This window comes from Crocodylus siamensis, chromosome 14 (genome assembly GCF_052110815.1).
Source record: "Crocodylus siamensis isolate JL-2025a chromosome 14, ASM5211081v1, whole genome shotgun sequence".
Classification (NCBI taxonomy): domain Eukaryota; kingdom Metazoa; phylum Chordata; order Crocodylia; family Crocodylidae; genus Crocodylus; species Crocodylus siamensis.
The window spans coordinates 9019335-9041537 of record NC_143408.1 but is presented as its reverse complement, the minus strand read 5'-3'; the positions used below and the strand labels follow the sequence as shown (position 1 = coordinate 9041537).

The following is a 22203-nucleotide window of genomic DNA, read 5'->3' as shown; positions in this document are numbered from 1 at the left end:
GCCGCTAAAAATAAAGTTGTAGGAGTAAATTGCACTCTGCTCATATCACTTGAATGTTAGTTTGCTTTGGATGTCATAAAATGCTATATTATTGCAGACCAGCCAATTGCCAATGCTTTCCTCGATTTCCTTAATGGGCATGTGTTATGAGGGGGCAAAAGTCACTCCAGGATTTAGCCTCAGCAACTAATGAATCACTGGTGAATAATAAACCTGACTTGGAGGAAGTAGGCACTAGGACCTCTAAGACATTACGTCTGCAGAAGAGCCAAACGAGAAGAGAAATCAGGAAATAACACTGAGGCAGCGTAACTACAGTAGTTTTCTGAGGGTGCTGCAGCTGCCCTGGGTGATAACGCTCCACTCCTCTGTCTGGATAGGAGTTTATTCTCCACGGATCTTGGGACTCGGCTCCAGATTAAGCTGCGGGTAAACCTGTACCAACATTAACACCAAGGACCTTGCATGGACACTCCAGGAAGGTAAGCGCAAAGATCCGGCTGGTTCAGTAATGCAGCTGCATGACGTGTTTTCTTGGTGGGGAAAGAGGAGCCCCAAGTGACTTGCAAATGAAGAGCGCTGCAGTCAGAGGGATGAGTAGCTCAGCACCACCTCTTTGCCTCTGTCCGTCTGTACCCAGGTGGCCCTCCTGATATCCCCTGTGGGTGGGTATTGGTGAGGCGGGGGTGCCTCTAGGAGGCAGATACAAGCATGCTGAGTTTTGGTGCAGAGATCCTGGTAGGCTTCCTGTAAGCTGCCAAAGCACATGTCTACTCCAAGACAGCACGTAAAACCCTTTGATTCCTTCAGCTCTCAAGATGGAGTAGTTCTGTGCACTGAGGGCATAGTTGTCTTATTGCACTTCAAACCAGTCTGGTTTCCATATGCTGGGCAATTTCCTAAAGCATGTGAGAATTGGTGCAGGAACCATAGATATGTGGTATCTATCAGGAAGTTTATTCAATATACTCAGTTCCACAGGCTAAGGCAATTGGGACTAGTTTCATAGATTTCATAGACATTAGGGCTGGAAGGGACCTTGGGAGATCATCGAGTCCAGCCCCCTGCCCAAAGGGCAGGAAGTCAGCTGGGGTCATAGGATCCCAGCAAGATAAGCATCCAATTTACTCTTGTTCATGTGGGTCAGAACAGGGAACGGGTAAATTGTTCACCTTTCGACCCTGTGTCCCAGCCTAGTGTAGGGTGGTGGCGGCTGCAAGTTACAAAAAGTGATTCTCAACCTGGGTGCCATGAAAGCCGCTTAAGTGTGTCACAGGGTGTAGCACAACATCACCACTGCTGAGTGTGCAACACGTACACACGATTCACGCGATACACCCAGGGATTGCAACCAGAAATCCAGAGTGTCCAAAGCATTCTGGCCTGCGCTGGCCTTTCTGCACTCTTTGCAACAAAAGAGTTGCTCCGTTATTTTTCTGCAGCCAAAAAGCAAGTGAAAACTAGGAGCTGGTATTTTCCACGGGGTGTCTTGAATCTAATGAGAGAGGCCTTGAATCAAGAATCACTGTTATAAAGAATGTTATAGTCCCAATGGCTTTTCTCCGAGGTACTTGACCAAATGGCTCTGACTTCTGGGTCCATGGCACCCAGCAAGGAGATCCACATGGACAAGGTATGCTCGAGGATCACAGGGCGGTGTAGGAGAAGTTCTTTTATAAGCTTTGGGAGTGGCAGAGAGGAAAAGGATGAATGTTGGCCTTTCTAATAAGCTGGTTTCTGCAGCTAGACCCCTTGCCCCTGATCACCAGAACTACTCCGTCTATCAGCTCTTGCCGACTCCTTCAAGCCAGGCCAGGCTCATAAGATGTGTTGCTTGGGTTGGGTGGGGCAGATGAACCTCTGGTTTGTTCTTCCCTACCCTGGACCCCCAGGCTCTCCAGCAGCCCACCTTCCCTCTTGCAGAAGTCACCCGCGGATGCGTGCTCCCAAGGGAAGATTCTGAATGGAAAACCAGCTGCTCTGGGGCATTACAATGCAGAGAAATGGAGAAGGCCACTAATGGCCAGCTTATCCAGCAGCATTGCAGCCCTTGCAGGCCCAGGACTGACCCCTCCTAGCAAAGCTAAAGCTCCTACTTCTTGGTATCTGGGAACCTGGAGGCGTGTTCCCGAGAGGTGCTGTTGTGGAGCACTTGTGTGCTTCCACACCCCCTTCCAGCTGTGCTGATCTGCCCACTGCTCCCTCCTCACAGGGCCGTTCACCTACAGCTTTTAGTGCACCTTCCTGCAGGAGGCACCCCCAGGAGAGGAGGGACCAAGACGTTCCAGGATCTGCTGGGACGTGCTGCTTTGGCAGGCATGGCTAGCCTTTCTGGTGGCTTGGGATTTGTTTTTGGTGTCGCTCGGTGCCACTCATCACTTCTAATTGTCATGACTGCTCTTCTTTCCCACCAGTCAGGTTTAGCTTGGTTCGGTTTGTTTATAGTGAGGGAAGAGTGAGTGGAAAAAGCAGCTGACTTGCCCATCCTAAGACCTATGACTCTCTATCTCAGTGTTTCCATGACCTTGGTCATGCAGGACCAAGCACTTCACAACACCCCAACCAGATTATTCCTATTTCTGTCTTAAAGATGGATGGGGAGACCCGTGACAGTCCAGCCTCCTAAATTCAGAGGCTGCAGTGGTGCTGCACTCTGCTGTGTACAGGGTTATCATGTCTTGTTTGGTCTTTGCCCCCGCTGGGATGGGTTGTTTTATACTGCCTTGCTGTTGACTCATGCCAGGCATGCTTTGGAAGCAACGAGGCTCCGATACCACCTCATTTGACTCCAAGCAAAGCAAGGAGCATTGCCAGATCAGCAGACGGCTGCCAGATGACTGCGTTCAGCCGTGGACGGCAGTGCCGTGTAGGGCCTGTTGGGTGTAACCATAGCATTGGGCAACCACACCTGGACAGCCCTTGAAGACTTAGCTCCCCATTACATCTGCAGCAACTTCCCAGTGCTCTTCATTTGTCATAGCCCTCCAAGCTGCTGTTCTTAAGGTCAAGGGAAAAAATATTCCATGTTCATTCCCTGCCCCTTCACCCCGAGGCAGGTGTGTGCCAGAGGACCCCTTTATACTCAAACAGCTGCCTGTTACTTGATGTAAAATCAAATGTGGGACCTGGCATCCTCTCAGCCTGTTGCGTCTGATGTTGCAGCTGCTGCCCCTAGCATTCACCCCTGAGGCCTTGTGCACAAGCGGGGAAGACGGTTCCAATGGGTGTGTTAAAGTAACAGGCAAACCCAAGTTTGGACTGGTGTTATCAAGTCAAAGAAAAATCTGGGTTCTCTTCCAGGTGGTTTCTTCATCAGGTAACACGCTTCACTTACAACATCTCATCATGAAATTGGTGGCAAACCCTAGGTAGCATGGCTTAAAAGTGCTCTTTCCTCCCAGTGCGAACATGGACCCAGTGTGTCCCATCTTGTGGGTTAATGTGCACGAACACAATGAGCTTCCCCAGCCTGGAGGGGCTGGGAGAGCAGAGGGAACGTCGGTCCTGCTGGGTCTCGTCTGGGCTGTGTTCATTTTGGGGACGGGCTGGGATCCCATCTCCTCAGCCATCTACCCGGCTCCTTCCCCAACAACCTCATTTCACTGCCAAAAGCAAGCATGGCACACGCGCTGGAGCAACGGCCGTAGCAGTGAGGACAAGGGGACCCTTCTGGCCCAGACACCTCACTCGTGTTAACGAGTGCTCACCTACTGCATATCCTTAGCCTTGCAGCAGTTGGACTTCTCTCTTCCTGCCAGTCTTCATCCGTATGGGGCAGTGCGTGAAGGGTCAAGAGGCCAGTGCGCCTAGCATTTTGGTAGTGCTAGCTACAACGAAATAGGAGGTTCAACCTTTGTGGTGCAGAGAATGACCGTGACTCACCTCTGAAAAGGGGAAGAGCGCCACTGCCAGTGTCTCCGCACCGTGATGCTGAGTAATCCCCCCACATCCTCTCATTCCCCACCTTCACCCTGAACAGCCAACCAGCTGCTGCCCCTCTCGTCTCCTTTCCCATTTGGGTCGGATGCTGACAGTGTCCCAAGAAATACAAAATGCCAGTTTTCTTGGAAATACGAATGACTTAAAGCCGCTTCCTGAAGGTGCCTGGGTATCTCCTCAATGGGGAAGTCAAGACCTCAACTCTGCATCTTGCACTGACTCATGGACATAACTAGCTTCCCTTCTCAGCTGTGCTGTGTTGCTCTGGGTTGCATATATATGTCCAAGAGACATGGTGAAGGTGCCCAGCAAAAGGGGAAGTAACTGGAACAAGGTCTTTTTTTCCTTTTTTTTGCTTCTTTACACAAAAGAGCTATACCAGGGTTTCCTTTCAGAGCTTGTTTCGTGTATTAGGAATGTCTCCCCTGTTGTTGCTAAAGATTTCCAAGAGGAAAACTGTGGACTTTCTCATTAGGGAGCACTGAATCTTTACCAGGGAGAGCTGTCTTTCCACTCTTTTCAGGCAGTCTTAACAGAAGCAAAAAAAAAAAAAAGTCAATAAAAATCATTTCTCCTACAAAAAGAAAACTTCCCAGAAGAGTCTGGTGTTTCACCAGCTGCCCATTGAGTTCTCCACTACAAAAATAGAAAAGGCAGGTGCTGAACTTACAATGCTAAGATGTATCAGGATTCAAAACTTCTTGAGTAGAAAGAAACAGGAGGGGCATAACCCAGCTTTGCCAGCACTCAAGATTTTCACTCAACTCTCAACAATGTTTGGTGCGTTTCATAAAGGCGCAGGTCCAGGAGTCGTGGTGACATGTTGGAGTCTTAGCCCGCTTTAAAAAAAAAGAAGTTTCTACTTCTTGTGACTGGAGAAAAACATTTAAATTCATAGATCTTAGGGGCTGGAAGGGACCTTACAAGGTCATTGGGTACAGCCCCTGCATTTGGGCACGGAAGACAGCTGCTGGGGTCAGATGAGTTTAAAAATGCAAAGCGAGTTTGAACTAACAGCTCAGAAACCAGAAAGCGATTCCAACCCCCGCCTCACATTTGCTATCAAAAGTCACATGAATTTTAAGGCAGTGCTAGGAATTGGGGGTGCTTCTCTGCTTTGGTGGAGGCTGGGGCCACTGCACTCTTGTGATGCTGCTGCAGGGCACACGCTGGGGTGGCACTGGTGGCAGGTCTGAGAGCAGAGGTCTCCGAGGTAGCACCCATAGAGATGTTTAGGCCTTCTCAGGTAGGTACAAGCAAAGCACATACACTGAAAAAGGCCCAACTACCTGCTAGAGAAGCCATGGACAGGTAACGAACACCCTGAAACAGCCGGGGTGCTGCTTCCAGCTCTGTTGCTGCCCCACTCCAAGCCTCTGCCAGCAAACCCGGGTGAATATCACCAGCACCTTCTCACCTTTGCAACATATTATTTATGCCATTTTGACCCAGCTGCGTATTGGTGCAAAATGACCTGGGGTGTCAGCCTCTAGGGAAGGTATAAATGGGACTAGTATGTGCATTTCAGAAGTGCCCCCCCCCCCCAAAAAAAAAGTGTGCCATCAGAAATAAACAGGTGTGCTGGGGAATTTTGCCATGGCAATGAGCTACAACAGGCATGAGGATGGGAAATGCCTTAATCGGTGTGCCACAGAAAATTTTTATTAATGTAAGTATGCCTTGGGCTGGAAAAGGTTGGGAAACACTGTAATGTAAGGACCGTAGATCTGTGTTAAGGTTCACTGGTGCTAGTGGTCAGTCACACGCTGGGGGTTAATATCCTCTCCCGTGCGTCCTGCTCAGATCTGCCTCTAGAGGCCTGGTTAGTCTGCTCCAGGCCTGCCTGCCTCAGTGGCTCTCTAGCCACAGTATAAGCCTGAGAGGAGTGGGGAGAGGGCCCCGTGCCATGTGGATCATTCCCTCCACCCCTCAAATCACCCCACAGCCCCCAGATCTCCCCTCCACCCCCAGGTCGCTGCCCTGCCACCCCAGTCCAAGAGCAGGAGCAGCAGGAGTCGGGGAGGGCTTCCCCCTCCATGCCTGCTCCCCAATCTCCCTGCAGCATATGCCACCCCCACACACCAGATCCATCCCCCGGGGGCCCTGCAGCTGCCCTTGCCCCTTCTCCGCCTGTCCCCCTGACTTGCCTTCCATTGCAGTGCCTAATGGGCTTGTTAGTGTAAGTGTAACGTGTAACAACATCCTTAGACTTCAGCACCTGTCAGCCTGCAGGGTCACAACCCCAGCTCTGGAGGGAAGTGACCAGGGCCTGCAAAGACGTTGTGTGGCTTCATGATGTGAAGCAGAAATGTGGTTAAACTACATTTTCCACCCGCACAGGAGCTGTAGGGGTCCTGTGTTACTTGACCCTGCAGCCTGAGCTCAAAGCAGGCTCATTGTGGGTGTGGGTGGAAGTCTGGGTAGAAGCAAAAACTTCTTGCCTCCTCCAGCTGGGGTTCCTGGGAGGAGTTCGTGGTGTCCCACAGGGTGTGCGCCTCTGGCACAGACGTGCCCTGGCAGAAACAGGGGCCAAAAAGGAGAACAAAGAAAAAAGTCTGAGAGTGAGTGTGGGCTGGTGGTTACAGCAGGGCACAGAGAGCCAGGGAGCATCGGCTGCAGTCCCTTGTGTGATCCGGAGCCTGGCAGCCAGGACTGCCATCCTATCCCCAGTTCTGCTGCTGGGTGAAGTGGAGCAAGTTGATGACAGTGAGACTTTCCAGAGTGCCCCCAGGGGAGTCAGGGATGCAGGACCCTTTGCATTCAAAGGGAGCAGCGTTCAAATATCCCGCTCCTCAGCTCTCTGTGCCTTATTGCTTTCACCCACAAAGTGGGAACGAGCTCTGCCTTGGGGTGGAGTGGGAGGGAGACGAAGGCTGAGGCACAGGCAAGAGTGAAGTGCAGGGAGGCTACCGGAGGGCACAAGTTACAGCAGGCCTCTAGGCAGAGAAACTGAGCACTCACAGGTAGGGTGACCACCTGAGTGGGACCCCTGCCTGCCCGCTTCCCCCCATGGCACGGCCAGAGCAGAGCCGAGCCGAGCCCATTGGGGTGGGGGCTGGGGTGGACTTCCCAAAGCGGCCTCGGGGCTTCCTGTCCTGCTGCCCTCCCCCTGCAAACCCGCACTGGCCATGCCATCATGGCAAGACACCCCCTGCCCACCCGGTAGCAGTGAGGGGCGTAACTCTGCTGCTGCCTGGTGCGTGTGGGCACCTTGCCGTAGCGGTGTGGCCAGCGCAGGGCTCCTGGGGGGCGGCAGCAGGGCAGGGAGCCCCAAGCCTGCATCCTCCCCTGTCCCATGCACAAATCGGGGGCGGGGGCATATGACCTCCTCCCAGGGAGCGCACACAGCAGTAGGGAGCTATCCCCCCTCAAATAACGAGCCACCCATGGCTCTATCCTACTCTCCAGCTGGGCTCTGCAGCTGCACTTTCCTGCCCTGGGGCCCAGGCACTGCACTGGCTGGGCAACACCCCCAGCCCCGGCTCCAGCCTCCAACCCTGCCCCACTCCCTTTTTCACTGTGGGGGCCTCAATCTGCACCACACCCCACCTAGACCTACCTGCAGGCAACTGGGGGAGCTGCTCTCCACTGCTGTTTGGGGCTGTGTTCCTGCCACATGCTTGCGTGCATGCATGCACATGCATGTGGCACCCTCTGCATCCCACTCCACGCACACAGCCCCTTGCAGACAAGATCTCTGCAAGGGGAAACCCACCATTTCCTGTGTTTTTCCACGGTGCATAGAAAATCCAGATCCCTGCATGATGCTGTGAATCTAGTACAAATGTGGCCTCAGAGTCAGGCAGTCCAGGACCAGGACTTGAAGTTCCCATTTCGGGACTGTCCTGCCCAATTAGGGACAGGTGGTCACCCTACCAACAAGGGTCACGTGGGGTGAGGTTGCGCTTGGGGAGAAAATGGTGTTGGACCATGTCATCGGCTGGCGGAAAGAACCAACCAAACCGAACGGCTTTGGCACGTATTTCATGGCAGATGCCCACACATAGGCATCTGAGCTCAAGTGCGTGCTTGGCAAATTTGCAGGCAACACCAAGTTAGGTGGAGTTACAGACACCCTGGAGGGCAGGGCCAGGATCCAGAATGACCTGGATAGACAGGAAAAAAATGGACTTTGATAAGTCAGATGATAAGTCAGATGAAAGCCAACAAATGCAAAATCCTGCACTTAGGACCCAATGATTGCACACACAAATGCAGACTGGGTAACGGCTGGCTGGGCTGCAGCGCTGCAGAGAAGGACATGGGGGTTACAGTACCCTGGGGTGGGAAAATGGTCACCACGGCCAGTGGCTGGACTCCATTTCCCAACAGCCCCTGTTCATGTCACTACAACTGGTTTCTATGGAGACCCCAGCAGGTGGCACATGACCGCGTAGGGCCAGGGTTTCCCTGGAAACTGGCCCCAGCAGAGCTGGCAAGGCTGTGGCGGGGCAGGGAGCTGCTCCAGGGCCGGAGCTGGGATCTGGCGGCCGTGGCAGCGCGGTCCAGAGCCAGGGCAGAGCGGGGACCTGCTGCCGGCAGGCCCCAGGCACCCCTTTCCCCTCCCCGATCGGGGGGGTGCGGGCGGCGGGTCCCACCTGTGCCCTGGCTTTGGACCGCAGCATCCCTGCCGCTGGACCCTGGCCCTGGAGCAGCTCCCTGCCGTGCACTGTCTCCACGGAAACGAGCCCGTGGAGGCCACGGTGGGTCCGGTTCAGCCCACAGGCCGGACCGTGCCTGTCCCAACAGTCGGCTGTAAAATAAATATGAGCCAACAGTGCGCTCCAGTTACAGAAAAGGCCGACAGCGCACCGGGTTTTATCATCAGGAGTGTCGCCTGCAAATCAGGGGAAGTGCTTTTTTTGCTCTGTGCGTCACCGGTGAGGTCTCACCTGGCTCCTGTGCCCGGTTTTGGGTCCCACGCGTGAAGAAGGGTGGGGACAGGTTGGGAGGAGTCCAGTGCAGAGCAACAATAATGACTCGGGGCCTGGAAGGCAGGACTTATGAGGAAAGGATTAAAAAAAACGGAGGTTATTCAGTGTGAAGAAGAGACGACTGAGGGGTGATTTGATACCAGTCTGCAACTCCCCGAAGGACTATTTATAGAGAGGACAGAGATGGGCTTTTTTCTGTGGCCACAGGGACTTAACTAGGAGCAATGGCCTCAAGCTTCAGGGAGGACATTTAGCTTGGCGAGCAGGAGGAGCTTTCTGACTCGGAGGGTGGTCAAGCACAGGAGTCGCGGTGTGTCCATCCCGGGAAGTTTTCGAGCGCAGGCTGGACACACACTTGGCTGGGATGCTTTAGCCAGGGATGACCCTGCCTTGAGCAGGGGGCTGGACTAGGTTGTGAGGTCCCCTCCAGCCAGACTTGCCTGTGATCCTGAAATCTAAAACTCAGCATCGTGCAGGCTGTCACAGCCTTTCAGGCTGAGGCTGGTTGGAGAGGCCAAAGCGGCTCTGGAAGGTAGTGCACACGTCAGCTGCAACTGAAGCATCCATCACAACCAGACACCACAGGACGCAGGCATGTTCCCCCGACTGAAATGCAGCTACTTCTGGAGTGGAGCAGAGCAGAGCTCTTCCAATGGTTGCTTTACACTTTCTCTTTAAATGCAGAAGCCCAGAGCAGAGGCCAGATGTTCCCCTGCGTGGCTATGCAGAAACCAGCAGTTGCTTCCTTCTTTTCACCAGGTAACTGCTGCACCCTTGGACGCAAGGCTTCCCCAGAGCGACTGTCAATGCACTGACAAGCCAGTCAGCATGTCAACAGTGAGTGGAGGGGCTGGTCCAGTACTAGCAAGACAACAGGAGTAACAGACTCTGGCTTTCCTGTGGGGCAGAAGTTTCCAGCTGCCATCCTCAGCACCTTCCCAGGCCTGTGTGCATGCACAGCTGCTGGCAGACAGCATGGGCCCCCACAGGGGGCCATGGGGACAGAGGCTGGTGGGCTTTGCCTGGACCCCAGCAGTCAAGAATAGGTTGCTAATAGCCCTGCTGAGACCCTGTCCCCATGAATCCTGGAGCCTCTTCTCCCCGCTTGGAGCTGCTTGCCCCTTCCAGCTGCACTGTGCATGCAGAAAGCCATCTCCAAATCCACGCAGAGCTGGTCCCCTCACCTCCTTTGCAGCTCTCCCAGAAGCCCCACCTGGTTGGGGAGCTAACCAAGCCTGTCATGCTCCAGGATGTAAGCCAGTCACCATTTGCCTGGGGGTGGGCAGGAAGAACTGCCCCCTTCCCCACCAACCACCCGCGCAGGCCAGTTATTGCATACTTGCCCGTGAGTGGGGATCCCTGCGCCTTCCCCTGCAGCCACTGGACTCGGGGAGACGGTGTCCTTTGGCACAGCTGTGCCTGTCCTCCCTGCTGACTCCCAAGGCCTGAACACGGGTCTGCCCTTCAGTGCCTGGTATTGTACCAGACCTCAAGGCAACAGGGACTGGGCCCTGCGCCTGCCCCTGGAACCACTGCACCATACTCCCACCCCTTGCGTACCATGTAAGAGGGCTCCGATGTGAGCGGTGAGTCCCACACCAGTGGCGTGGAGGGACCAATCTCAGCCCCGTGGTCCTGTAGTGTTTCAGCTGGCCCCTTGGGCCATGTCCTGTGGGAGGGCTGGGAGGTGGCATCCCCTGACTAGCTGCCACTCATGCTGCCCCCTCCTGCTGCAGAAGCACTGGCCCCCGGGGACACAGTGCATTGCCAAGCATGACCACAGCAAGCCCAAGGCTCGTGAGCTGGCCTTCCACAAGGGCGACATCATCACCATCATCGAGGCCTGCGAGGTGAGCCATCACAGAGGCACGAGTGGGGGGCACTGAGCTCGGGTGGGCGGGGAATGGGCCCAAGGGGGCAAAGCTGCAGCATCAGGCCAGTGGCAGGTGGCCCAGAGGGGCAATGCCAGGGCTCATCACTAGAGGAGGGACCACTCCCAAGGGTCAAGCCAGTGTGACGGGGACCAGCAAGGAGAGGGAGGATGCCCACCTTCTCCTGGCAGTGGGGCTAACACCCCTGCCTCACACCAAGAAGAAGTGGGGTGGAGCAGGGGGAGCACAAGGTGGGCTCACAGGGTGAGGGGAAGTACCAGACGCTCCTTCCCCAGAAGCAGACACCCCCCCAAGTGACAGCTATGACACCAAGACGTGCCACGCTCTCCTTGTTGTCCCTTCAGAGCAAAGGCTGGTATAGAGCCAAACACAACGACACTGGCGAGGAGGGGCTGCTTTCGGCCAGCTCAGTGCGGGAGCGCGAAGCCATCCGCGTTGACCCCAAGCTCAGCCTAATGCCGTGAGTACAGTCGGGGCCCCTCGGTGGCAGGGGCATGGGCACAGTGTGCAGGAGACATTGTCATGTGGATATGCCATGACCAGTCCTCCTCCCCTGTCACCGTGAAGGCCATTACAAACTGGGTTGTGGATGCTTTCGTAGCATGGGGAGAAAAATACACTGGACAGGTCTGGGAAGGGTTGGCCCTGCTCTGGCTGGAGAAGGGATCAGCTGGGGCCAGCGACTTTCTCCAGGTCTGGCAGTGGCTTCCAGCATGGTAGTGAGATGGCTGTGGGATTAGATGGGCCATTAGATGATGTGGTTTGGAAGAATCAAATTCACCCATCAACCTTTTCCCACTACGGCACATGGCACGTCTGGGGGAGGAGTCCCGGCAGCTGGCGGTGGGAGAGCCATGCCCGGCTGCGCTGGTCGTGGGGGGAGATGTGTCCCCCACTTAGACCTGGCAGCGAGGATGAGGAACCGTGGCAAGTTCCCGGCCTGTGCCACAGTCTCCTCTCAGCATCTGCCTTCTCGCCCTGTCTCCTTCAGCTGGTTCCACGGGAAGATCTCTGGTGTGCAGGCGATTCAGGCGCTTCAGCCCCCGGAGGACGGACTCTTCCTGGTGCGCGAGTCCATCCGGCACCCCGGGGACTATGTGCTGTGTGTCAGCTTTGGGAAGGAGGTCATCCATTACCGCATCGTCTATGAGGAGAACGAGCTGACCATCGACAACTCCATCCGCTTCTGCAACCTCATTGATATGATTGAGGTGAGCAAGAAGAAACTGTGGGGCCCCCGCTCTGCCCCGGCAGCAGGAACTGCCCTGGATCACGGGGTCTTCCTGTGAGCAAGGAAACCACCACCAACAAAACAGTCAGGCCCCACAGGGCGAGTGTTGTGGGATTAGCTCAGATCCTAGACCCAAAGGGGATGGCAGCCTGTCGCCCACTTTCCCAGGCTGCATTCGGCCATTGCGACCTACCGGACAGCAGCCAAAACCACAGGTTGTAAATATAGAGCAGCTGCCAAGAGCTGCAGTGCAGCGGAAGGAAACAGTGTGCTTCGTAGATACAGCAGTGAGTCTCTTCACCTCTCTGTCACCCTCTGCACGAGAAGACACAGGCATGAACTGGGGAATGCACCCGACGCTGCTCCATGAAGCAGACATGTTTCCTCACCCCATCCAGCAGGCGGGGAAACTGAGGCACAGGGAGAGGAAGTGATTTCCGTGTGGTCACACAGCAAGTCAGCTGCAGAGCTGGCGTAGACCCCGAGTGTTTTGGTGCCTTCATTCCCTGGGACACGCTCACTGGGAAGTGTCTTGAAGTGTCACCCAGCAGCTCTGACTGCCGGACCTGTGCCCCCGCCCCAGAGCCCGTCCATGCAGGCAAATGGGAGATGGGCCCCCAGGAGCATTCAGTTCCACCTCTGCCCCCCGTCATTGCGGTGCCTGGACATCCCAGGTCAGGGGCATGGCCCACATGTTACAGATTAGCACTTGAGGCACAGGGTGGATTAAGTGACTTGTTTAAGAGCGGACAGGGAGTCTGTGGCAAGGCTGAGATAAGGCTAGGTTTCCTGCTTCTACAACTGGTGCTCTACCTGCTAGGCCACGCTTCCTGCCCTGGGTTGGGAGAGACCTGGGCACTCACCCTGAGGCTAGGAGCTAGTAGTGCATTCCTGGGGATGAGAAGTAGGGAGATGAGTGCCGCTTGCTGGCCAGTTACCCAGCTCCTTTGCCTGTCACTAGCACCATTAACCTTGAATTGGGATTTGGGACCACTCCACTGACACAGTCACATGCAATTTCTCCCCGGCCCCTGCAGGTAGCAGGCAGTGCCCAGATCCCCTTGCTCCTGGGTGCTGCTACCCCCACCTCCCTCTGAGCACCCAGCTACAACCAGCCCCACCAGCCGCGTCAGCGCAGCGGGGTGGGATGAAGCTGCCGCACTGCCGCTTCCCCTCCCATCCCAGCACAACCCTGCCCCTGTGATGCTGGGTGTCAGGACCTCCCTGGACAGACCGCCTGACTCACCTGGTCTGTCTATCTGCAGCACTATATGAAGGAGCAGGGAGCACTTTGCACCAAGCTGGTGAAACCTAAACCAAAACCTGGGACAAAGTCTGCGGAGGAGGAGCTGGCCAAAGGTAAAGAGGGGTCAGTATGGAAACGCCAGAGAGAGGCGGGGGTAGGTAGGGGGACATGCTGCTCTGGAGAAACAGTACTTGTGGGGAGAAAGGAAACCCCCAGGTCCAGAGGCCTTTGAAGGACAGAGCTGGTTCTCTAGCTGCCTAAGCTGCGTGGGCCAGAAGTGGGCCAGCTCGTCGAGAGGCCGGAGCAGCGTGAGGCAGGGCGGGGAGGGCCCTGGACCGCCCGAGTAACTGCTCTGCTTTGTCTCCCCTGCTGAGCCCAGCCGGCTGGTTACTGAAGCTGCAGCACCTGACGGTGGGCCACCAGATAGGGAAAGGCGAGTTTGGAGGTGAGTGTTTGGGACAGCTGTGGGCACGTGGTGCCTAAGGCCCTGGAGGACCTGCCCACCCGGCGCGTGATTTAGCCTGCGGATGGGAGCCTGAGTCAGCCCGGGCAGTGAGAGCCAGAGCCCCCTGCCCATACGTGCTGGGACTGGCTGAATGGGGAGCTCTGGTCCCATAGTTTACTATGATGCTTGGATGGATGGGGCAGTGATATGCCATGGTGATCTGGGGCCTGTGGACACTAGCCCCCACGGAGATACGTGCTAGTGGCTGATTCCAGCTTCGGTGGCTAGTGGCTGAGCGGGCTGGGCTCCTTCCCAGAGATGGGCTCATTCGTTACACCTCTCCTCCCCCTCCGGCACACATGGCTTTGCAAGCTCAGTTCAGAGCTCACCCTTCCCTCCCCGGCCTCAAGCTGCCAGCTCAGTGTGGCCGTGCTTTCCCCGGGAGCTGACAGTGTTCTCCCTCTCTCCCCATGCTCGCCCACGCAGACGTGCTGCAAGGAGAGTACATGGGGCAGAAAGTGGCTCTGAAGAACATCAAGTGCGATGTCACTGCTCAGGCCTTCCTCTCTGAAACCGCTGCCATGACGTGAGTGAGCGGTGGGGCGGGGGCAGCCTGCCCCCAAGTCAGCCCTCTGGGGTCCCCGCACTCCCAGATGGGGAGTGGAGAGTGGAGACACAAGCAGTTGGGAGATAAATGTCAACCTGCAGGAAGGCTGCTGGGTGTATGTGAGCATTTGGGGCAGTGCGTGAGACTGGGAGGTTGCGAGCGTGTTTGCGTGTGTGCGAGATTCTGGGCGTGCAATGCAGTGAGCCCCAGACTACCCTCCCGTGTCCTCTCCTCCAGAGCCTGGCCCAACCCCCAGGGCTCAAGCCCTGCTCTGCTCCTTCCTCGCCCCGGCTCTGTGGCACAAGAGTGGCTCCCAGTGGTTAGCTGGAGAGATGAGAGGGGTAGTTCGCCATCTTAGAAGTCACTTAGGCAGAAGGCGGGTTTCACAGCATCTCATGAAGTCAGGTGCTGCTTGCGAAAGCATTTCAGATTTAGTTAGTTTATAAGGTGCAGATCTACCCTGCCTAGCCGGAGGAGTGTCGCACAGCCGGTCCTTCCCTGGAGTCCCCCGCTCTGCAGACAACAGTAGAGGTGGGAGACGGACGAGGGTAATTCCAGCGGTGTGCGCTTGTGCCAAGCACTCTTGCTCTGCCTTTCCATTTAAAGGACCAGGGGGGAGGCTTGCGGGCACTGTCCTGCATGTGTTTTCTCTCTGCAAAAATAATTATCCCACAAAAACCAGGGTTGCAGCCCAGGCCCTGTGTGCACGAAAGCTATTCACAACCCCAGAGCAGGCCACACAGCCCCTGGGCGGGTGCAGGGTTCACTCTGCGAACTCTCTGGGCTCTCTCTCCCTCACACAAATGAGAGGCTACACGTGTGCTGTCTCTCCCTCTTAGAGAGGCACAGAGGCTTTTGGCATGGGCCTGCATGCAGGTATGTGCATGGCCCTGGGGATAGCTAGATTGGCCCCCTCTCTCAGAGGTGCAGAGCTGCATGTGTGCATGCGTGTGTTCCCTGAGCCTTTGTGGGTGTGCACGTGTGTGCAGGTTCCCTGGAGACACTCCAGCTGCTATCCACTCTTCTCCACACACATGCTGCATGCAATTACTGCAGTCCGCCCAGATGCAGGGCGTTCCCTTAACCTTGTTCTGCCTCTAGGAAAGTCCGGCACAAAAACCTCGTGTGCCTGCTAGGTGTGATCCTGCACAACGGCCTCTACATTGTCATGGAGTTCATGAGCAAGGTGAGCGCTTCCTGGGTCTGGCTAACGCCCAAAGCAAGTCACGTCCCGGTAAGGGACAATGACTCCTGCTCACTGCTTCCCTTCTGCAAGCTCAGGGTAGTGGTTGTGGCCTGTAGTGCCTGCCCTGGGTCACTGGAGACTGGGACTTGTTCATCCCAGGTCCCTGCGGGAGAATAAGACAGCAGGGTCTTAATTAAGAGGGACTAGTTCTGGGGTCTGAGCCAGCCACAGAGGCCATTCACACAGGTGTCATGCAACAAGGTCATGGAGGCAGCGTATGGGTGGGTGAAGGCCGGGCTGGTGGGTCATCAGAGGGCTTGGGGTCACCAGAGCCACCAGTGCAGAACCCTGCCCAGCTGCCTCTGGTTTCTGACGAGTCTCCTTCTCCCTCCGGCAGGGGAACCTGGTCAACTACCTGCGCTCGCGAGGCAGATTGGTCGTCCAGGTTAAGCAACTCATCCAGTTTGCCCTGTGAGTTCTGCTCCCTGACGTGACAGGGTGGAGATAATGCTATTCTCACCGTCAGGACAAGCCCTCTCCTTCTATCATCCTCACGCTTGGCCCTCTCCCATCACCTCTTTCCTCCACGTGCAGTCCAGACATCCCGGCTTCACACCAGGGGAAAGTCTCCAACTTTATCCCTTTTTCCCAAAGAGACAGTGGCTTGCCGAGGGTTGCACTGCAAGGCAGCGGAAGAGCTGGGCCTAGCCCCGGGAACCCTGATCTCTGCCCTGCTCTCACCTCAGGGTGGCTAAAGCCAGAGACAAGAGGCGCTGCAGGTCCGAGGCTAGGGCTGTTTGCTATTCTGGGTGTGAGGGGATGGCCGGCCCATTCCAGTTCAGCAGTGAGTCGTCCTATTTGGATGGGATTAACTCCAGTGCCCGTGGCTCCAAGGTGGGGTTGGCTGCGGCGCGCAGGTGCTGAGTATGTCCGATCCCTGTTTCCCCCCAGCCTGACTAATGCGGTTGTGCTACGCAGGGATGTCTCGCAGGGGATGGACTATCTTGAGTCCAAGAAGCTGGTGCACAGGGACCTTGCCGCGCGCAACATCCTGATCTCGGAGGAGAATGTGGCCAAAGTGAGTGACTTCGGCTTGGCCAACGTTGATCCGAAAGGCGTGGACACCACGAGGCTGCCAGTGAAGTGGACGGCTCCGGAGGCCCTGAAACACAACGTGAGCGAGAGGGAGGTTGGCAGGGGCGTCCCCAACCAGCCCCTCTCTCCTTCCCTTCAGAGGGCTCCCAGCCTCCACCCCTTCAGATCCTGCCCCCTTGGCAACTTCAGCCAAGATTTGTCACCCGGTTGTGACCAGCTACAGCAGCTTTGTGGGTCTGTGCAGTCCAGTCCTGTGTCGCCCTGTGTTGTGCATGCCCCTCTGCCCCCTGCGCTATGTTTGTCTCCGGCCATTGTGAAAGGACCCCCCCACGATGCCTCTGACCCCCCATGATGCCTCTGGAGAGGGTGGACACCCATGGGACATGCAAATGCAGCGACACCTATGGTGCAGTGCCTACTGGGATATCCTAGCACATGGGGAGTTGGGGGAAAGGGGGTGCTGCCAAACCAGGTGCATGAAGACACCCAGGAGCCAGGGTGGGTGACGCAGCATCAGCCACAGGTGTGGGCACCGGCTCCATCTCGACCCCGTTGTGTCATTGCCTTGTTAGAGGCGCGGTAAGGTTACAGCAGGAGCCAGGGCTAGACATGCCTTGCAAAGGGCCAGATTGGTCCCCAGAACGCAGTCCCAGGGAGGACCCAGGAATGTGCCTTAGCCACCGGTCAGCAACCTTTCCCAGCCACGGTGTGGAATGACCCCGCTCGCGTCCGAAAGGCCTGGCACTAAGACCTGGCTGCCACGGGTGCTTCTCCCTGCTGCCCCATAGTAAGCTCCCTGCCACCACAGAGCATGGGGGGAGTGCCCAGCACTGACACGCCAGCTCGGTGTGCCATATCCAGTGGCTCCAGGGGCTGGATCCAGCCCGTGGGATGTAGGTTGCAGACCCCTGGCCTAGGCCCTTCAGCAAGGGGAGAAAAAGCCACAGGCCCTGGTAGCCTGTCATGGGGCTTTGTGACTCGCTGCTGCAGCTGCCCCTTTCTTGTGCTGGCCTAGAAATTCTCAACCAAATCGGACGTCTGGAGCTATGGGATCCTCCTCTGGGAAGTGTTCTCCTACGGCCGGGCGCCTTATCCCAAGATGGTGAGTGCCTTTCCCTGGGGGCTGGCCTTGCTGGCTAAAGGTCCTTCTTAGTAGTTGAGCACCTGGATGACCCATGGCTTGGGTCAAACGAAGACACTGTGTCTTGCAATGCCAAGCACCTGAGCATGGGGGGGAGCCAAGGCTGCACGTGGGGTAGGTGCCCTACCTGCGGGGATGGAGGTGGCATGGGGGCAGCGGTGCAGGGATGACTTGATTACAGGGAGTGATGGTGGCTTAAGGGATGGGTTGATCACGTGGATGGAGGGGCTGTGGCAGGTGTCTGGTGAAAAGCAGTGCCCCAGTGAGGGAGGAGGTGGACCTTGTTGTTTCTCTGTGGGCAGGAGGACTGTAGGGAGAAGGCAGGAAGGGGGCAGAGGTTTTCAAAGCAGGTCTCTCTCTCTCTCTCCCCTCCACAGGCCCTGAAAGAAGTGAGTGACATGGTGCAGAAGGGGTACCAGATGGGGGCCCCTGATGGCTGCCCGCCCTCCATCTACAACCTAATGAAGAACTGCTGGGAGCTGGAGCCAGGGAAGCGGCCTTCCTTCAAGAAGCTCACTGAGAAGCTGCAGAAGGCACTGACGCATACAGACAGCGCTTAGCCCTGCCAGCTCCTGCTCCCTGCCTGCAGCAGCGCTGGGCAGGGGAGCTCCACGCAGCCCCCGTTGAGGTCCCTGCCCTCGCCAGGGACCAAGCCACAGTGCACGGGCCTCCCTTGGTGCTGGGACCGGCCCTGTGGGCTCTGGTGGCTGTCTCCGCTGGCAGCGATGGCGAGGTTGGGGCGCTCACATCAGAGCTCCTCCTCTTCCCCCTCCGCCTCGGGTCTGACACCCTCAGCGAGATGACGACGTCCCTCCAAGTCCCCACGCGAGGCTGAGAGACTCATTTGGATGCAGCGCCCGAGAGCACGTGCACAGGCTGCCGATGCGCACCCGCGCCGGCTGAGGGGCGAGAGTATACGGTGCAAGCTTGCAAGGGGCATGGCCTGGGATCATGGTGCCAAGTCTTAGTCACACCCTGATGGTTTCTGGATCACTCAGGTGGTCCTGGTTCAACAGCCTCCTGCACTGATGTGGCTGTCGGAGGGGCGGGGGTTGTCACAGGGACAGCGGGGAAGCCAGGACCCCTCTGATTGCCACCTCCAGGTCCTGGGCAGCAGGAACAGCGGCAGCCATTGCTCGGGGCCAGCAGTGCACCTTTGTGGCCAGTACACATGCCAGCAGCACCCAGTGCTGTAGCTCCCCTCACCCCGAGGGCAGGGGGCTTCTCACATGAGGCCTCTTGTCGCAAGGCCTGGCACGTGTTGGGGAGAACAAGGAGAGCTATTCCAGTGCCCAAACCAGCCCTCTCCATGCTGCCGCAGCCATTCTAGGCTAGATTGGCTAAAGCCGGGTGTCTGGGGATGGAAAAGACCAGTTACAGTCCCTGTCCTTCCCCAGGAGGGGCTGCTAGCAACCCCCCTGCCCTGGACAGGGCACAGGAAAGGGGGCTGGGTATCTGCCCACCTGCCAGTTCCACTTCCCCACCTTTGTGCAGGTCTTTTCACAGCTAGGGGCTGCAATACTTTCAGGCAGCATAGGGCTGGGAGGAGGCTCCCTGGGGTGAGGGAGTGGACCTGAGTGTCTGGGTGCAGGGTCCTCACTGGAGACGAGCTGCTGCTCCCTGGTGATCAGCCCGAGACCTGGGTGTCGACATGCCCCGACTGATGCGTGTTTCCAGGCGTTCTCTTGGTGTTTTATGGTTTTAAACATTGTCAGTGACAGTAAATGCAGAGACTACTACAGGTCTCAGTCCACACTGAGCTCTTCGTCTGCACCTCGCCCCTGCTGGTGCCTCAGTTTCTCTTCCCTGGGCTCTCAAACCTGAAATCAGGCCGATAAGCCAGACACCACCAGTTTCCCCAGCCCAGGGCAGTCTGAGGATTTCTTTCCTCTGTTTGGGTCCTGCTGCTCAGTGTTTCCTTCTGCCCCTCATTATGGGCAGTTTTGGCCAACCCCCCCCTTCACACCTGGGCTCTGCTTGTCCCCTTTGTAGCCAAAGAACAGGTGACTGACAGGTTGTCACATGATCCCAGGCATCCGTCCCCCGCCCCCCCCCCCCCACCTGGAGGCAGCTAATTGTCACAGGTGTGGCTAAGCTCAGGACACTTAAAAAGGCCAGATCACCCCGTGACCCTCATTTCAATTAGACCACGAAGTAATGGATTGCTAAGGCTGTTAGTACCAAGGCCTGGACACCTAGATATGCATGCCCAAGGGAACATGCACATGCACAGAGCTGCCACATACGTATACAGGCACGTGAACACGCCTACGTACTCATGTACAACTATACTTGCAAACCTGGGATATATATTCATATGCATGCTCAGGCATCCAGGTGCATGGACTTTCTCATGCAAACACTTGCACATGTATGCACACATGCTCGGAGCATGTCCGTGTTCCTAGTGCCCCTCTCAAGCCATGGAGCCTGGAGAAGGGAGACCCCACCCCTCCCCGTCGGCCGGCTGGAACAGCACCGGACCCAAGGTTGCATATAGCTGGCAGCGTTTGGCGCCCTTGATTCTGACTCTCGGGTCTGAGCACCCGCGCGGCCCTGCTCTGCCTGCCAGGCAAGCGGTCTTCCTGCCTGTCCTGCCCTGCCCAACACCTCTGGCTACATACAGACATTGGGAGAGGTTAGAGTGAGTTAAAAATGGCCACCTGATCTAAGGTAAGTTGGGATGCCAAGCAGATTGTGTGGACCAGCAGGATCTGGGAGGGAGTTTGGGAGGATGGGGGGGGCCCAGCAGCTATTTTTAGCCCCATTCCCACCCCCATCAGATGAACAACCCTCCCAGCAAACCACCCCCTTCCTGATCCCATCTGCACTCCCCCAACCCTGTCTTAGTTCCTTGGTTCCCAGCACTGGGTAATTCTGGTAAAACTGGCACTGGGAGCAGCTTGTGGGACGGAGGATTTTGCAGGCCCAGGGGGCTGGCTAGTTTGCTGGGGGGCAGGGGGCATTGTCTGTCTTGGGGTGAGGCAAGCAACCAGGGGGCTAAAAGTAGCTTAGTGCCAGGGAGAGGATAGGAAAAGTGCAGCCCCAGGTCTGGAGCCCACGGCTCAGCTTTCCCAGCCCTGGGGCTGCACTGGGAAATGTGCAGAAGTCCATTTAGACTGGTCTCGCCGGACTTGATCTAAGTTAGACTACCTCCAAGGTACAGTTAACTTAAATTGGGTCAGCCATTTTTAGATTGATTTAACTTCCTAAACTTCTGTACAGTTCACACATAGATCAATCTAACTAGGGATCCAGTGTAAGCCCGGCACCAAGACAAACTAAGTTAGGTGAGGTGGCCATTTTTTATGCAATCTAACCTCCCCAAATGTCTGTATGTACCTCCACATTCTCTACCCCACCCTTGTCTTCCAACCTAGCAGGTCTGCTCACTGACCCCAACCGAAGGGTTGTCCGAGGACATCAGAGAATCATAGAGACGTAGAGCTGGAAGGGACCTCATCTAGTCAGCACCCCCCCCATCCAAACCATCCTATGCAAATCCATAAACTGACCTACTAGTAGACCTACACAGCCAATCCTGATACAACCACAAGACGTAATGTCCTAATGTGCCGCAGATGGCTAATGTCCTGCTGCTGCAAGCATTGTTAAAATATTCTTGAGAGATCCAAGGAAGAGGGCCATGCCCCCCACTACAGAGGAAGGCAAAACACCCACAGCCCATACCAATCTGGCCATGGGGTAAAATTCCTTGCTGACCCCAAATCTGGTGTGATCCTGAGCGGAGGAGAAAGACCCTTCAGCCAGGAATCTCCAGGTCTCAGTCCCAGCAGGAGCCCCAGTCATAATCCGCAGCCTTGGCTGCCGCCAAAAAAAAAAGCAAGTAGCAGCAGGAGGGGGGGAAAAGTCCTTCCCAGCCCCATATAACAACCATCGAAGCCCAGAACCATGGGCAATACCCATAGGAGAACGTAGGCACAACTATGCCTAGATCATCCCTGACCTGTGCCTGTCCAACCTCTCCTTGAACAGCTCCAGTGATGGAGAGTCGACAGCTTCCCTGGACCATCTCTTCTACTGCACTTAGTCCCAAGACGAAGAGGAGTCTAGGGCAGGTGCCTTTCAGCAGCCACAGAAATGCAAACAGGAATGTGCACACTCACCCCCACGTCCTTCATCTGCTCGGACTCACAATAACACCCTTGCATCCCTGACACCAACAACCACTCATACTGGCCTCACACACACTTACACAGCAGCATGGCCCTCTGGACACACTTTCCTCTGCTCACACTCACACCATCTCACCACTCTCCCTGATGCTCACTCCTGCTACACACGCTCCTGCAGACTGATGCTTGGGTGAGGTTTTGTCCATTTGCCCTCCCCGCTGCTCTCACGTCTGAGCCAGCCAGGGTTGGATGCCCAAAACTCCTGGTGAAATGTTTGCATCTCTGTGTCCTGCGGGTGCAGGTGTGTGCTTAGGAACCCCCTCTCTGCCCTGCCCTCCTTAGCATAACGAA

The 22203-nt window shown here is 56.3% G+C and overlaps 1 protein-coding gene across 3 annotated transcripts; it reads left to right on the top strand.

Annotated features, from left to right (window-relative positions):
- The first annotated feature begins 212 nt into the window (after positions 1–212).
- On the top strand, positions 213–19526 carry MATK (megakaryocyte-associated tyrosine kinase). Of its 3 annotated transcripts, none has more exons than XM_090027037.1 (13): positions 213–482; positions 9633–9710; positions 10613–10723; positions 11110–11225; positions 11757–11976; positions 13262–13355; positions 13622–13687; positions 14174–14273; positions 15396–15480; positions 15878–15951; positions 16459–16654; positions 17591–17677; positions 18094–19526. In XM_090027037.1, the coding sequence occupies exons 2-13, from the start codon at positions 9702–9704 to the stop codon at positions 18274–18276; spliced, it is 1341 nt and encodes a 446-aa protein (XP_089883163.1). In that variant the 5' UTR covers positions 213–482; positions 9633–9701; the 3' UTR covers positions 18277–19526. The 3 variants fall into 3 exon arrangements, with proteins under 3 accessions (XP_089883163.1, XP_089883161.1, XP_089883162.1); XM_090027035.1 differs by having other exon boundaries at positions 215–482; positions 10610–10723; positions 18094–19525; XM_090027036.1 differs by having other exon boundaries at positions 215–482; positions 9558–9710; positions 10610–10723; positions 18094–19525.
- The last annotated feature ends 2677 nt before the right edge of the window (positions 19527–22203 follow it).

Excerpts from the sequence above, each read along its gene's own strand:
- MATK (XM_090027035.1), top strand. Across the intron at positions 15,952-16,458 it reads CAACTCATCCAGTTTGCCCT|GGATGTCTCGCAGGGGATGG; the intron begins GTGAGTTCTGCT and ends TGTGCTACGCAG. Across the intron at positions 17,678-18,093 it reads GGGCGCCTTATCCCAAGATG|GCCCTGAAAGAAGTGAGTGA; the intron begins GTGAGTGCCTTT and ends TCCCCTCCACAG.